General features: G+C 41.9%; 1 protein-coding gene across 1 annotated transcript; it reads left to right on the plus strand.

Annotated features, from left to right (window-relative positions):
* The first annotated feature begins 8,597 nt into the window (after positions 1–8,597).
* LOC101469733 (ubiquitin carboxyl-terminal hydrolase 2) lies at positions 8,598–16,628 on the plus strand. Its single transcript, XM_004551213.5, has 12 exons — positions 8,598–8,961; positions 13,306–13,353; positions 13,447–13,570; positions 13,662–13,773; positions 13,854–13,964; positions 14,261–14,325; positions 14,427–14,530; positions 14,698–14,778; positions 14,879–14,957; positions 15,224–15,331; positions 15,422–15,542; positions 15,795–16,628. Exons 1-12 carry the CDS (start codon positions 8,776–8,778, stop codon positions 15,898–15,900), a joined length of 1,245 nt encoding a protein of 414 aa, XP_004551270.1. The 5' UTR covers positions 8,598–8,775; the 3' UTR covers positions 15,901–16,628.
* Positions 16,629–17,639: the final 1,011 nt, after the last annotated feature.

A 17,639-nucleotide genomic window follows, 5' to 3' on the forward strand; every position in this document is an offset into this window, starting at 1 on the left:
TTCTCAAAGTCAGTGTGAGTCACGCATTATTTCATGCAGAACATGCAGCCCTGCGAGAGAGCTCGGGGTTACGAAGCAGAGCTCTTCATTTGCTGGTCAGAGGCGACACTTACTCATAAACACAGCATTAAAACATCACTTGTCACCTGAAAAAAAAATTGAAAGGCTACATTTTTGGTTGTGTTTCACTGTAAAGTTATTCCTGACGCTGAGTAAACATCCACTCCAAGCTGCTGTCTCCTAGCAACAAGCTCCAGCTACAATTAAGTGATGTGTCATCCAGTCCTCACTCATGACTGTGCCAGTGTCAGGATCTGTTTAAATTCTTTCCACAGTGCAGGGAGTCGCTCCTTTGAAGGATTTCTGTTCGCTGTCGTCATCCGCCGACTGTCAGTGACATCTCACTGCAGCTGACTGTTAATGAGGATGTAGGCGGATGGAGGAAGGTGAGGCTGCAGCGGTCAAACGAGTTGGGCAGAAAAGACAGTAACAAACCATCAACTGATCCGTTTAATTTGCCTTAAGAGTATAAAAAAAGAGAGCGATGAGCTACTGGGCCTGTTTCAGGTAGGGTCTGGTTCATATCGACCCCTTTAAATGAAATTTCACCTGAATGCTGAGAACAGGTGACCTGTGAGGCGAAACTTATTTAAGCACACAAGCAAAGCACAGGCTTAGAAATTTATAGCCAATTCACAAAGTAATACTCTTAGGCATTAGACACAGGCTAAACCACCTGCCTTCCCTCCATTGTTGCCTCTGTGCTTCCCCTTCAAACCTTCTGTTTGTGAGCTTAGTAATATAAACAGGGATTATTTTGAACTGCAAATCAGACAAAGCTACTCTGGCAGAACCAAAGAAAAAAACATGCAGCTGAAAATTAGAGTACCAGGTCCACTTTAAGGTTGTTTTGGAGCAACGATAACCCAGATAATTTCCTTAGGGATTAATAAAGTATTCTGATTCTGATTTTGGTGTTCTAACAAGCTAGCATGCAGCTGCAAAGTTCTGCTGTCACCTCGTGAGTCCAGTGGCTCCTGCAGCACGCTGTGCCCCTCTGGTAGGAAGGCAGCTTAAAGAGTACAGCCAGAGGACACAGTTTTTGGCATTTCAGTTATGAATTTCAACACAAAATGGTTTAACTGAAGACTGAAGCAGTTGCAGTTCCTCATAAAGTCCAAGTACCAACTGAGCTGAGAGGAAAGTGAAGCACTGCCAGCAACACATGAGGAGCTGCCAAATGCTTCACACTCACCCCGCACTTGTTAACACACAAGTGCTTTGATGTAAGAGTACACATTAAGGAAACGCTTTGCACAAGGAGACACAATTTCACACTGAAAAGAGACGGAAACTGCAGTTAACAGCTGATTTAGGACTCTAGACGATCCTCTTTTTCTTTACTAGCGACAACCTTTAAGTGCCCACAGAGGTGTTTTGACCTGGCAAATATTCAAAGCAAATATTTTTCCGCAAGAATAATTTGGTAAACTTGCTGATTTCAATTTTGCTTTTAGTTGAAGCAGAAGGGAAGCTGGGAAATGCCTGAGATAAAAGGTTAAGCTGACCTGCTCTGCCACACGCAGGTCAGTCGGGGCACTGATTATGTAAATGTCATACAAAGGTGCTCTGTTTATATGTTGCTAGTGAAAACAAAGTTGAAGCGCGAGGCCTAGTTTCCCTCCCATACAAAGTCTATTCTGTGTCCATGGTTATGTAAGTTTGTAGGAGTGTGTATTTCTGGGTGTGAACATGTGCTCGTGAATCACACTTCCAGATAAAATTGTTACCTATTGTCACTAAATATATTCTGCACTTAAAGCCTTCTTGTAATTACCAGAGGCACGCACATATTCTGCCCTCTGATTTGTCCAGGGGCCTCCAGCTCCCTGCAACCCTACTTAACCATTTAGGAGTTTAAAAACTGGGTGGATGGGTAAAACTGGAGAGGGTAGTAGTGTTCAGAGAGCCGTGAATTGTCCTTCAGGAATGTTCAGTGTATTTGCTACTTCAGCAGATAAGCAGATTCTTATCTGTACAGTGAGCCTTACCTCGCTGTGGGTTACAAAACCGGCCTTTTCTTTTCAGTGCGACAGTGTGCAGAGCTCCGTCAGCTGGACTTGCATTCCATCTAAATAAAATGCAAACACTTATTATGCAATTAATGGTCCATTTAACTCTTTACCGATTGAAAGCCAACGAGCAGTAACTAATCCTTGCTTCTCTTTTCTGAACAGTGCACTTTCTGCCATATCGCAGGCCTGTTTATAGACTGGGTGTGCATTAGAAGTTATTGAGCGTGGTCTCTGCCTATGCAGCTACCCTTGGAAAAACCTGAAAACTATTCTGCTGGTCTTCAACCCACATCTTTACTGATGTATACCGAGGTGTCAAAACTCGCCATGAAGGGTACTGGGAGGGTTGTGAAATGTTGTCTTTACGGTGGAAAGAGTTAAGCGGTCAGGTTCCTCCTTTCTTTTCTTCAGTAATTCTTGCAGCAGCTCTTCATCAGTGCATTTCCTGTCTGCAGTACGAATGTGGGACAGACCTGTGAAAGAAGTGCCAGCCATGAGCACAAGAACCTGGTAGTTTTAATGTGTAAACCTAACAGACTCATTTGTGTACCTAAATCTAACTGAGTAACACATTTTGAATTAATCTGTGACCAGTATAGCTTCTTAGCTGTCAGAAGTGTTGGCTAGTGTGGTCTTCTGCTGCTGCAGCCCATCTGCTTCAAGGTTTGATGTTTTCTGGATCCAGAGATGCTCTTCTGCATCTTGAATGTAATGAGTGGTTATTTAAATTACCATTGCCTTCCTGTCTGGTTATTTTACATTGCTTGCTCCAGAGAACGGCTGCTCACCTGATATTTTCTCTTTTTTTGTCAACGCTCTGGAAACACTAAAGACGATTGGGTGGAAAAATCACTGTAAATCTGCTGTTTCTGAAATATTTAGACAATCAGCAACCACGGCACGTTCAAAGACACTCTAATCACCTTTGTCCCGATTCACAGTTTGAACTTTGTCTTGATCATGCCTGCATGAGTTGTTTGAGAGGCTGAAGAACAGCTGCACCTCAGAAAGTGATCGGCGGGTGTAAAAGTATTGCATTTCTACTGTCCTCCACAGTCACCAACCACAACAGACCAAAGCATTTCAGCGTGCATCTGTTCCTCATTTCATAACGCTGCTGGTATTTCATTGTTCTTTATTTGCTGCTCTTTGTGAAAGCAGTTAAGTGAGTGACTCAGTGTAAACTTTATGTAATTGCATAGCTTATAAGAAAGGATTCCCTGGGTTTGTTCAGGCACGAGTATTTCCACAGGCACAAAGGCCTCGCCTGGGCATGGAGCAGCAAAGTGGAAGTGTTTGCACGAGAGGATTAATGCCATCTTTAAAACAGGGTGTGATTTTGTTGCAATTGTTTCTTGTATAATTATTTGGGGCAGAGCTGGCAGGGTGAGTTTCCCTCACAGTGCCGACCTTAAACGCGCATTTGTTTTTTTTAGTTAATTAATTTTTATGGCATGCATGTGCTCTGGCTGGTTGCATAACACAGCTTTCAGGCATGATTATTATTTAGAGGTCTTATCCCAGTCTCGGTTCTTATCTCAATTTTATCAAGTGCAATTTCCCCCTGTTATTAATTCACCATGGTTCAAACTGAGATACTTGAACACTTCAACGCTGATGAGATTGTGCACAGTAAGAATGTACATTTCCTTCATTAACTAGCCAGGTTAATAATTAATCATCTATTACAGGCTTGAAGTAAATCAAATTATTTGAACGCATATAAATCCTGCTAAACAACAACATCCAGCCCATATAATCAGACACACGACGGTAGCTCATTAGAAATTAAGGCTTTCAACCTACCAATGCAACCTATAGGATACAATATATCTTTACAACCCCATATTTGTTTTTACAATACAAAAAAAAATTATATCAAATGTTTAAACTGAGACGTTTCACTATGTCATGAAAGTATTCGCTTATTTTGAATTTTATGGCAGCAACGTCTCACAAAACTCAGGATGACGTCAACAAAATGCAGAAGTGAAGACGGGCAGAGGATCACCAATCAGCAAAATAAATAAATGAAAACTCTACAAATTGCGAAACAATTTCAGAGTGATGGTCCTCAATGTGAAAATGTGAAGACTTCGAGTATTTCATCATCTACAGTCTATAAAATTATCAAGAGATTCAGAACATCTGGAGAAATCTGGAGAAAATTTGTGTTCTGCATTAAAAACCACTTCATGGGTTCAGAAAGACTTCCAGAAATCATCGTCTGTGAACACTGTGTCATTCACAGAGGTTAAAGCTCTATCGTGCAAAGAAAACGTCGCATGTGAAGATGATCCAGAAATGCTGCTGTCTTCTTAAAAGAGACTGAGCCGAAGTGGAAAACTGTTCTGTGCTCAGACGAGTCCAAGTTTTCTTTGTGGAGAACTTGAACACCACTCCCTCCGGACTAAAGAGGAGAGGGACCATCTGGTTTGCTATTAATCAACAGTCCGCTTGCTAAATACAATTTCCACCCATCTGTTGAAGCAACCTGGCAACACACAACCTGATTCAAAGAGTGTGTGCAGCTAATCTCACTGCAGACACCAGCTAGATGCTGAATGAATTAGCTGCTATCTTAGCGGCTGTTTGACTATTTAGGGTCTCGGTGCTTCAAAGTAAGAAGTGAACATTTAATAACAGATAGTAAACAAATAACGGCAAGTCGAGCCATTTTTGTGATTTTGGAGTTCTGAAATCGGCACAGCTGCGAACATTTTCAACATTTTTTACTGATTCAAGCTTCCAGAATTATTAAAAATAATCAAAATGTCTGATGCATCGTTCCAACTGGCTCTCTTCCACACCATGTTTTTTTTATCCTGTCACTCTCCCATCACTGGTGGTAGAAGATGGCTGTCCCTCCCAGAGCCTGGTTCTGCCGGAGGTTTCTTCCTGTGAAAAAGGAAGTTTTTCCTTCCTGCTGTCATCAAATGCTTGTTTATACAGGGTCGTCTGATTGTTTAGGTTCAAATAATTATTAAATATTAAATAAATATATGAATATATGAATTGAACTGCAGGCAACAACCTATAAACATTTCCATCAAATTTATCTGAGGTGGACAAACAGCACTGGTCTCTATGTAATCAGCTGTGAGACGAGTCCCTAAGGGGCCGTCTACGAAGTGTGACACAGGGAAAACTTCAAAAAATAAACATTTAAAAGCTCATCAAAATGATTTCACACATTTGTTTTCCTTTTGGTTGGTGACCAACTTGGCAACCACTGGTCGCTGTAGATGATTGTGTATTCCCAACCAGTTGGTGACTGGTTGTTGGGAGTCACTGGGTATTTTAATGTTGGTTTCATTTTCAGTTCTGGAGCCCGGTTTACCTCACAGCTTCGGTTTTATTTTTTAGGTATGTTTATTTACATGTTACCCTCAGGATGTAGTCCTGATTTAAATATCTGAACACTTATCGTAAGGACTCAAGTAAACCCATTCCTTCGTATCGGGTTCACAGGTTGGTTTTGGACCAAACATCTGCAACACTTTCATCATCCTCACCTGAAGTCTGTGGTCATTTTCAAAATACAGATTGTGACGATGGGAAACGCAACACATGCTGTTCCAGGTGACTCACTGTGACTCGGTGGGTTGGGTGAGCGAACAGTTTCTCTCTGAGTGTGCTGCTACAGAGAGTTCAAAAGGTTAGACAAGAGGAAAAAGGTCAAGCTTAATCAGCAGAAAAACTACAAAAAAAACCCTTTTTCTTATTTTTTCTTTTATACCAGCTGCATCAGTGCAGCAGCACACGAGACAGTGAACAATTACTGAAACTCTCACAGATTATCATCCTAAATTCACCCTCTCATCGAAAGCTACTAAGCCAGTTCTCCCTGATAAACCTGCAGCTTTACCCAGTGAAATGTGTGTCATGTTTAACATGCAGTAACAATTATCCATGGCTGGAATGTCAAGAAGCTTCATTCTTCCTGTGCGTATGGAGAGTTTAATTATAGGGTTGATTAAAAATAATTCTCGAACTCTGTCTTTTAGCTGTGCTTGCTTTGCTATTGTTTCAGGCGTTGCCTCACTGACCTACTTAGTGCACATTCATTTTTTCCACAGTGTGGTAGTTTGACGGGGATCGGGCTGCATGTTTGAATGTTATGTGCTACAAATCTGTAAGTGGTCAGATTCTCATTAAATGTGGAGCTAATACTCATAAAATCCAGAGGACACTAATGATTGACTTCCCTCAACCTCTCTTCTATCTCTTCTGTCCACATTTTCGATTATGTCATTTTCAAAATGACATCATTTGTGGAACTAAAAGCGTGGTTTCACCTTTTCCTCATGCAGTGCTACATATAGGTATAAAATCTGATTCACCAGCTAAGCGTTGCGCTACGTGACTATGAGGCCACCGGACTTTGCTCCAGGATTTTAATGGTCCTGCCGTTGCAGCCAGTAGATGAAATCATAGAAGCTAACATGGACCTGTTAAAGTTTACAAGCCTCTTATCAAAGTCAAAGCTGTTTTATATAGTTTCTATAAACCAAAATCATTGAGATAAAACATGACTGTTTCTTTCCTATAGCAGTGCAGCAAACTATTCCTTGCTGTGTGATGTTGAAAACATCTTGTTAGAAAGCTGTAAGCAGAAATACTTTCATCTCTGCCTCCTCGTTTATGCTGTTGTTGATGAATATCCTTCATTAAAACACACAATACAAGAGATCAGCTGCTCTTTGAGCTGTGTCTGAATTATCAGAGCTGATAGGCTGAAAGAAATTGTGATCAAGCTCAAACATTACCTTTGTCCACGTGGCCATAAAATGTAAAGCTCCTTCTTATACATTGTGTACTTCGTATAAAAGATATTCACCTCTTAAAACAACAGAAGGTTACAATATGACTTTTATTGTATTTACTTACATACAATGCAATACTTATTGTAACAAAGTAACTTATTAGAGAAAAAGTGTTCAGGTTGTTTACTTACATTAGAGTCAACTGAACATTTGAACTATTATAATTAATATTGTATGTTTTGGACCTTTAATTCAATTCAATTAAATAAAACTTTATTGATCCTGAACGTTGGCCCCGAAAGAAATTGGGTGAAGGCTGTCGACCTTACCCCAGTGCCATCTTACCCTTCCAACCATACATACATTACACAAACATCACATGGGGAAGACGGGGCAGAGAGGTATAACAATGGAAAAAGCACAACATGAGGAAAGACGAGGAGAAAAAAGAACTCCCCCCAGACTGAGCTCCTTACGTATGGATGATAGGTATAGTAAATAAAACCCATAAACACATAAAAACAAGACAACACAAAGAAAAACAAGTTAGGGGGGTTATGACCCTCCAAATAAAATTATGAATTATCTTGCATAAATAGGCTGTTGATTTTCTTCACTCATTTCAGTGATTATCAGCAAAATAGTTGCATTTTTAATCATCTGGGAATTTACCCAGATTTATTTATTTATTTAGACAGAGCTCTCGACCCCTCAATGTTCAGCACAAAGTTACGCCCATGATAGGACAAACTAAGTAGAGAGTAAATACGGTGTTTGTCTCCCAAACACAAACTGGGAGCTGTTTCCACAGGACTGGAGCCTGAAACTCAAGTAACCGCAAGCAAGATGCCAATATGCAAGAAATATGCACTCTTTTTCTAGTCCCTGTAAGAATTTATTAAGAATTGTCATTGAAAGTAAAACTTAAATTAAGCGTCACTTTAAGAATAATGTAAAACAGCTTACTAACAGTAAGCTATTATAGTAAGTTACTATAATGACATACAGCATTAGTATTTAGTGCTCTAAAACTGGTGCAGTTTTGCTATTGAAACTCTGACAAAACCCATGATAATGACGCTCAAAGTGGGTTCTAATAATTGCATTAAAAAAATAGAGATTGTGACACGTGTTTAAAGAAAGAAAGAAACAAACAAAAATGAACTTGCTTGCAGTTTTTAACAGAGCTTAATTTTCATTTTAAGTCATGAAAATGTAATACAGACATCTCCTGTAGAACAAAGACATTAAGTGAGTTACGTTAATTATTGATCGTGAATTGCCCACATGTATGAATGTGAGTGTGACTGGTCGTCTGTCTCTCTGTGTCGCCCTGCGACAGGCTGGCGACCTGTCCAGGATGTACTCCCCCTTTGCCCTACGGTAGCTGAGACAGGCTCCAGCTGATGGATGGATTGATGATCTCCTGTAGTTATGAGGAGCACAAATTTCAACCCATTCCTGTGTACTTCAAGGGAATGTAATTTAGAAAACTTTGCTTTTGTAAGGAGGTAAAATTGTGGATGGCGTCATTAAATATACAAAAGTTGTAAATTTTTTAACGGACTTTGCAATGCTTCACATACTGATTTCCTGAAACAGGTTTTTGAATAAGTGATTTAATCGAAGGTCACAGCTGCTTATTTCACACCTGTCGATGCGCAAAGTAGAGGTAATCAGATTTCCCACAGCACGTAAAGGCAGCACCAGTCATTTCGGAGTGGGAGGGGACGCACGCAGTAAAAACTCCAGCTCACGCGCTCTGATAGTCACAACACAGGAGATCTGCGTGCAGGTGAGATACAGAAGAGACATACTGACTTTACGCACGCACAGCGGGATCCCACGCGCGTCAACTCAGCATCCATTTACCTACACTTGACTTCGTCTTCAGTGAACGACCTGCGTGTGCGCGATTTGGAGCTGCTATTTGGATGACGCTACAATCTTTCTATCGGACAACGAACATGCCGTCTCTGCGACACTCTTACACCGTGACGGTGCCGGAGGACCCGGCCGCTCTCCCCTGTGACAGACCGGAGATGAGGCGCAGGAGCCACCCGCTGTCCCGGTCCGTGCTGGTGTCCACATTCATGGGTCTGATCATCAACCAGGCCAAGGTGAGTCCAGCACCCCCTGGATCTGTCTCATCTGTGTCAAAGCATCCTCCTTCTGCATGATTTTATTTTGGTGCCTCTCTGAATTTATCAGACTTTCTGAAAATATATAAAGAACTAAAGTTTTTATGCCTTTGTATATAGTCCTAAACTGATTTTCCAGGGGTGTCACCACGATATATGGTCGTGAGGGGGCCTAGGCCCTGACGAGGCTAACGTTTCAGTATATTACTGCACAGGTATTGGGATGAAATTATTAGCAATGATGCATAAAGAGTAAAAATATGATGATAAATGAGGAGAAATGGGATTACAAGAGCAAAATAGACAGCAGATACGTAAGGATCACACAAACTAGATGAATTTGTGAGTGAGGCATAAGGTACACTGACTTAAAGGAGTCAGTTTTAACAGCTCTTGAGCCTTTAGTCATTAAACTTGTAAACCCTGTGAAGAGCCAGAGGATTTGAGGTGGAGGTCTCAGTTTGACCTTTAGCCAGTCATTGGTGTCGAAATGGAGAAGTACTGGGCTGAAAGCGCACACGCACACACAAGCGGGCAGGTGTAGGGGGGGTTAAGGGCTGCTCTAACCCCTGCATCATCATTATTTACTATTCAAGCTGGTTGTGTAATAGGAAGAAAAGCTGTTGATAAGGAATGTCCACTTATCATTTACGCAGGACATTTTGTTCACACGTAGAGCTGCACATGTGGGTCCATGTGGGTCTGCGGTGTTTACCTGAGGTCACAACGTACACACATCCAGTCGTCACTGATGGGGGATATTATTGGTTTACTCAGAAAGTGCATTTGTCGGTGTTTACACTGTCAATAAGTCTCTAATTAAGTCGCTTTTGAAGGCGTATTTTAATATTTTGGCTTTCAGTGAAATCCCCACCCCTGCCGAACAGATGCCCAAGAAAACCTGGTCAAGACTTTCTTTGTTGTTTTGTTTGTTTGTGATGATGGCATCAGACATATTTAGTTTATGGTCACTTAAAAAAAGCAGAAGATCTGTATATTTTGCAGGACATTTTCTGAATATCTGAAAAGGTGGAAAGAAATCTACAGCCGATTAGTTTATCCGCTGACTGTAGCAGAAATGCCAGCAGCAGTGAATGCCTCTCAAAGTCAGAATTTCTTGGGTTTTCTTTCTTTCTTTTTTTTGTTTTACTTTAAACATATCAGCATGCTTTAGCTGACTTTAGCCTTCAACTCAAAGTCAAAGTACAGCCAGAGGGAGCTGTTAGCAGGAGCTTATCCGCAGCATCAGGGTGCAGCTTTTCACAGCTGCCTTCAAACATCTGAAACTGGCTGTTCATTAAAAAATAATAATCGGATAACTTATAAATTCCTCTGTTCCTGCTCATTATTTCGTATCCTAAGCACAGTCTAGGGAAAGTAATAGTACTTCTACTTGAGTATTCTGGACTTTTCCCAGCTTTGCTTTTCATGAAGCAAAGATTTATGTTTCTACTGTTTCCAAGGGAGTGGTGTAAGCTGGCACCATGCGTATGCAGGAGGGCTGCCTGCTTCATCACATGTTATATGGCCTTGTGCAGGCATGCAGAGCTGCTTTAGGGCACATTCTTGCGCTTTCTCTCTCTGTCTCTCTGTTTTTCTTTGAAGTCACAAAGACCAGCGTGGCGAGCTCCGGTTCACCTGAACGCATCGCTTCCACCGATTTTTGGACGGGTCGTTTAAATCAAAAGGCGCCCGCTGAGTGTGCCGAGCCCCGCCGGCTGGTGCTCACCGGAGCAGATGGGGGGCCCACACCATATGGTCACCTTCGAATAGTGCACAGAGGAAGAGAAACACAAAGATTTTAGGCAAAGGGGAATTAATCGCTTGTTTAGTCATACTTCTATTTTGAGGGATGGAAACAGTGATCACGAGGCACCAAAGCTCTCAGCTAGAAGTACTTATAATCACAGCGGCACATAAGAGGGAGGAAAGGCGGGAACAATCACATTACTTTGTTCAAATATATTAGATTTGTTAATGTTCAGCATTACTAACTAGTAATCTGATACACTCATCCTGCTCGGCTCAGGTTTCCAAGGTTAAGCACTACAACGCAGATATAATCCGGTTGTCACGGAAGAATTCCACCGGACGCTATAAAGACAACGTGGAATTTTTCTTGCAAATGTTTGTTTCCAAGGTTTCTCAAATGGCCAAAATCCCTCTCTTTCTGCTCGGTTCAGCCAGTTTCTTCCTGTTAAAAGCGAGTTTTTCCTTCCTGCTGTTGCCAAGTGCTTTCTCATAGGGGGTCATGTGAGTGTTGGGGTTTTCTCTGTGGTATTTTAGGCTTTTTACCTTACGATATACAATATAAAGCACCTCGAGGGGCAGTTGTTGTGATTTGATGCTATATAAACAATATTGAATTGAACTGCCCATCAGGAGATTTAAAGGGAGCGCTCTGATTATGTAACCACTTACATCCAGATGTAATCCAGAACCCAGGATGCCTGCAACCTGTGCTGCTTTAATATGGATTAAAAATGCACTATTAGAGGATTAATACTTAATGGGCTGCAGAAATGAAATGCATAAATGTAATTAGTGTACTATAGTTGCAACTAGCTTGGTTGTTCTTTGTGGAGACGGCTCTTAAAAACAGACTAGAGTCCCACAAGCTAACCCCAGCATGTCATTTCATTTAAAAAGAAAGAAACCATCAGGCTTTAAGTTCATTTTGGGTCTGATACAAGCTACAAACTAGATTTAAGTGTCAGTCTTTGGCTCTTCCAGGACATTGTTAATACTAAAAATGTGAAATAAATGGATTCCATGCTCTTTAATAAATGTCATCATTGTTTCTTCTGACATGCATGATAGCTGTTAACAGGTTTGTGACCTGTAGCCCGTCCTGCATAAGGGAACATTATAATAAGAGTGTATCATGATGTCGAAGAGCAGCTCGGCACTGTCACGCATCGACGCCTTTGCTGACAGGAGCAGCGTGCAGAAGTACCGTCATCGGGGCGCTGACGGAAACATAGGCGGCACAAAGTTTTATGCACACGCTGACTGTGAACCGAGCAGCAACATCAGCTCTGACTCATGATCTTTGTTTAATTATGTTGCAGATGTTCAGGTTTTTGAGCTGAATGTCTTTTCCACCCTCATACTTTGTGGGGGATAAAAAAAAAAAAAAAAAAAAAAAGCCATAAAGCATAAAAATGTCATAATCACACATCAGCTGTCTCGCTCTGTAAAAGGATCCTGTCAGCTCATGCACAGCAGACTTTTTTTTTTTTTGACACCTGCATCACTCCCGGGCCACAGATGATTTACTCCAACCTACGGCGGCACGAGTTATGTCCAAAACTAAACCAGCTGATCCGTGACTTCAGGCAGTGATGTGAAACTTTACACAAACAACTGAAAGCCACGCTGCGCTCCTGCAGACCGGGGGGACTTTTTGTCTCCGGTCAGCGTCACATGCTCACGTTATGTCACCGTTGGCGTGAGCTGGTGGGCTCACCACAGTCACGGGTGCAGGGAGGCGTCCCAGCAAACCGTGGTATCTAATCTAAGCACGTGGAACTCTAGCCGATAGCCACGGCAGACCCGTGCCAGCAATGTGACCGTCATAACGCACACATTGCACGAATGTCAACCTGTCTTTTAAGACTCGTTCACTCTTAAGGAATCTGACAAAGCTGCTGTTCACACAGTGGTTTGATCACACTGATGGTGCATGCAGATCTGTTGGCTTCTTCGGCCTTTGTTTTGTTTGTTTGTTTTTTTAGCAGGTTTGCATTCATTACAATAAAGTGCATTTTGAGTAGGCTGCACTTGTTTTCTCGTAAAAATGGTGACACTTAACCACAGAGCCGAGAAAATAGAGATTTAAAAGTGGCAACAACTGTGTTTTAATCCAAACCATGATCTATTTCAAAACTTAACCGATTAGCCTTTTTATGAGGATAAATAAAATATTAAAAAACAATACAATATGTTTAGGATTCAAACTCAAAGTCAAGCTGACTCTCCCTAATCCTGGTTCTTCCTGTTAAAAGGGAGATTTTCCTTTCTACTGTCGCCAGTGCCTTGAAAGAACAGTTGCTGTTTAACACGTTATAGATGCAATTTATAGAATTTTGACCTGTTGTTACACATGTTGGAAAAAACACTATAATTTTGCATATTCCATTCGATTCCATTTTTGTTGTGCATGGTCAGACTTTCACTGGTTTACTGTCCTTCTCACTACCAAGTGCTTGTGAATAAATGTAGCAGTGCCTCCGATCAGTTGCTCTGTCATTTGAAAAACACATTTACTGTCATGTAAATCTTTAATGTTGACATCTCTCTTTTCTTTTTTTCTGTGAGCAGAACAAGAGTCTTCAGGGCCTGGTGGGTTTGAAGAACCTGGGTAACACTGTAAGTGTCACGTTTTGTCCTTTAAGTGCAAATAATTCTGTTTAGTCTTCACTTTAATAATTACCGGGCCTCTCTGTTTGATGTGATTTGCAGTGCTTCATGAACTCCATCCTCCAGTGTCTGAGTAACACTTTAGAGCTGAGAGATTACTGTCTGAGAAACGGCCACATCACAGACCTCAACAACAACTGCAGGTCAAACACTGCTCTCATCGAAGGTACGATGAGTTATTTTTGCAGATCTTAAATCGAGTTAATTCCCTACCAAGTTGAGATGGTGGTCTGATTTCTGCAATTTGTCTACCTCAGAGTTTGCAAAGCTGACTCAGAGCCTGTGGACCTCTGCAAACAATGAGCCCATCAGTCCCTCTGAATTCAGGAACCAGGTCCAGAGGTGTGCTCCAAAATTCGTTGGCTGCAAGTGAGTTTTCCGCCTTCTTTTAAAGTCAACCTGAAGCCGTGCACATCAGTAAAATCAAGTAAAAACGTCTCCCTCTACAGCCAACAGGATGCTCAGGAATTTCTCCGCTTCTTGTTGGACGGTCTCCATAATGAAGTCAACCGGGTGACGGTCCGCCCTAAAGTGTCCGTCCTGGACTTTGACCACCTCGCGTAAGTGTGGCCTCACACTCAGCCTGTCTGGGTGACTGCTGTATCCCTGATTGGGCTGCAGTGGTCAACATAGCGAGCTTTCATCTATAATTATCGTGTAATTGACATTTTGTGGCCATTGGAGGAGAAACGAACCCCAAAATTGGTGAATTAATATTAACAATAAGTTTACTTATCAATATCTGAGTTGCAAAGGATCTTAAAGAGGCTTTAATTGAAGTTTTTATCACTGGTTTGCAGGTGAACATAACATCGGTTTGACTTTGCTGTTTTGTTTTGTTTTTTTTATTTTACAGGGATGACGAAAAAGGCAGAAGGATGTGGAACATGTACTTGGCGAGAGAGGACAGCAAAGTAGTGGGTGAGTGATTTCTTTATTTTTTAACCCATAGCTGCATAATAATCTTAAATAAGCCTTAAAGGAATATAAATGTTTAACATGGCCCTCCATCCTGCCCATAGATCTGTTTGTGGGGCAGCTGAAAAGCTCTCTGACTTGCACAGCTTGTGGTTTCCGCTCCACTGTGTTTGATCCATTTTGGGACCTCTCGATACCTATTGCACAGGTAAAATGCCTGCTGTGGTCTTGGATTATCGCATTGCATAAGCCACGGATTTAAAAATGATATCCACGTTGTAAATGTAATTTTTGTAGAGGTTACCGATCTTAATCATAAGCGTTAGGCAAGTCTTCACGCAGGGCTTGATTTCTAACACTTGTCTGCCTCCACAGAAGAGTTCAGGCGAAGTGACTCTCAAAGACTGCTTGAGACTCTTTACAAAGGAAGATGTGTTGGATGGAGAGGAGAGACCGGTAAGAGGCAATGCATAAATAACCCAAGTCTCACTTTCCTCTGTAAAGATGATGCAATGTATTGATTACACTGCCTACACCGTGTTCATCTCTTTCTTAGACGTGCACCAAATGCAAAGCCAGACGAAAATGCACCAAGAGGTTCAGCATCCAGAAGTTCCCTCAGGTCCTCGTACTTCGTATCCTTTCCTCACATCTTTGCATTTTAATATTTCCAGAAAGCAGAGAGATTTCAATGATGCCATGTGCGATAAATATATTGAGCATGGAGACTGGCTGCTCACACCCTGGTAATCTCCAGTCACTAGGAAAAAAATGTCCATTTCCTGACCATTGGGCAGGTGTTCCCTGGAAGTTGCTGCCTGTTGCCAGTCGGTTGTAGCTCGCATGATCGATGCAAGCTATCTTTGAACCAGTTTTGATCCTTGACCCAGTGTTCCCTCAGACCTTAAACGATTCTCAGACTCCAACGTCCGAGCCAGCAAGCTCTCCACTTACGTCAACTTCCCTCTTAAAGATCTGGACCTGCGGGAGTTTGCCTCAGAATCCAGCGGTATGTATTTTCCAGAGGAGAGAAGGACAATCAATCTATTTTAGCTTTGCCGCTGTGTTGACTGACAGCTGTGTTGTCTCTTCTCTGCAGAGCGCCCTGTGTATAACCTCTATGCAGTGTCCAACCACAGTGGAAACGCTTTGGGAGGCCACTACACAGCCTACTGCAAAAACCCAGCTCTGGGAGAGTGGTACAGCTACAATGACTCCAGGTATCAGCTCTCGCATCATCGTGTTACTTAGCGTATCATCTTATCAGACTGGCAGAAAGGGTTAAAGTCTAATTAAGCTGTATATACCTGCTGTCACATGAAAGTGACCTAATCTTAATTGCATCAAGCTGACCTCATTACAGCTTTACAGCAAAGTGTGCATGTTTGGAGCCTGGTTCATAATGTGCAAATATTTAACTTTGTGCTAAGCTGCCCTCGCTTCAGTGTTTCCCGTGTGCTCTCTCTGTGCAGGGTGAGCCCGATGTCCTCCAGCCAGGTTCGCAGCAGCAATGCCTACGTCCTCTTCTACGAGCTGGCCACCCCTTCACACAGCAAATACCAGACGTGTCGGCTTTAGGTGCCATCGAGGAGCGATAAGCCGTGCTAAACTCGGACTGATAACAGGGAAGGAAAAACAAAGGAGTCAGACGCTGCCTGCTGGGAGATGGCTCCACCTAGTGGAGAGAGTCCGACCAATGCAAGCTGTGAAAAAGGAGCGCCGAGACGCCAAACGGTGGATGTGAAGGCATATTTACACTGAAGGATTGAAAGCTTCGCTCACTGGCTGGGTTGAAGTGAAACAACAGTGGGAGGAAATGTAAAAAGTGTGAAACTTGCAATACACTGCTTGCAATATGCAAGCATGGTTTGTTTGTTTTTTTCCTTATTTCACTCAAAAAGGACATTTTGAAGCTTCTCTTTTGTCACTTGAGTGCATTTTTTTTCTCTTTTGAATATAGATTATTAGTGTTAAGCATTTATTGTTATTACAGAGACTTGAGAAGCACGCCTCACACACCAAATGCAAGATATAATTTATTCTATTTAATATGATGTCAGAGCTTGAGCGTGCATTATGTGTATATATAATTTAACAAAGCTTTATGGTTTCCCTCTCTGCCAGTGCAGAGGGAACGTCCTATTATATTTTTGTACAGTATTTATCAACAGCGCAGCGAATGTAACTGTACTGTGGAAAAGTCACACCAAGCACATACCAAAGCAGCTTCTTCCAGGAAATGTGACTGACCTAAAGCCTAAGACAGTCCAGCGCCTGTAAATTATTAAAATCCATCACTAACTTGCCCTGCATGTGTGATTTTTATTAATTAACCCTTTATTTTCACACTTCACAGCAGAAATCCCGTGTCACGTGCAGCAGACACTTGCTGATCCAGTCGAATAAATTAGAATGAGCTGAATACACAGAAGAGCCCATAGAAAGTCACCAGCAGTGTGTGCTGATTAAGACTTTCTGCAGAACGGTGTACGGTGGCCCTGAGAGGCCAAGCGGACTGCAACATAAGAAAACACCAGCAATAAGGAAAAACACTGCAAAAGCACACAAAACACAACGGAAATGGGAAAAAAACTGTTTTCCACAAGCACAAGGGAAGTGTTTCTGGGGAGACAATAACCCGACGGACCAGTTGCAGAAACCAAAATATGCTAAGAATTGCGCTGGGAGACACTTCAAAGAAGTGGAGGATATATCGGTTTTGTGAGGAAAGAAAAGATGAAAGGTAAGTGTGTTAGCCTAACTATTAGGCTAAAAGTCCGTCATCAGTATTATATGAATCATGATAAAACACACCTAGCATGTTTTGGGTTCCTGCAACTGGTCCGTCGGGTTATTGTCTCCCCAGAAACACTTCCCTTGTGCTTTTGGAAATCTTTTTTCCTATTTCTCTTTTCTTTTTGTCGTTTTTCTATTTTGATTGTGTTTTGTGTGCTTTTGCAGCGTTTTTCTTATTGCTGGTGTTGTCTTAAGTTTCTGAAGTTGCAGTCCGTTTGGCCTCTCGGGGCCACCGTAGGCAGTGCCTTTGTGTACATCGTAGACAAGTGGCTCTTTAGGCCTTACAGCGACCCTGAAGTCAAATTAATGCAATAAATCCATCCATTCAGACAGGGGGTGTCCCAACTCCTGTTAATCAACACTTTCCCTTCCAGAGTATCATTTTGGTCTCACCAGTCACTTGTGATCCACTAATCATCAACTACACCTTCATTCCTTCCAAAGAGGTTTACATATTTGCTCGGCAAGCAAAAAGCTGCTGGTTCGCGTCCAGCCAGAGACCTAAATTCTCTCAGGTTTAC

Source organism: Maylandia zebra, linkage group LG10, assembly GCF_041146795.1.
Source record: "Maylandia zebra isolate NMK-2024a linkage group LG10, Mzebra_GT3a, whole genome shotgun sequence".
Classification (NCBI taxonomy): Eukaryota; Metazoa; Chordata; class Actinopteri; order Cichliformes; family Cichlidae; genus Maylandia; species Maylandia zebra.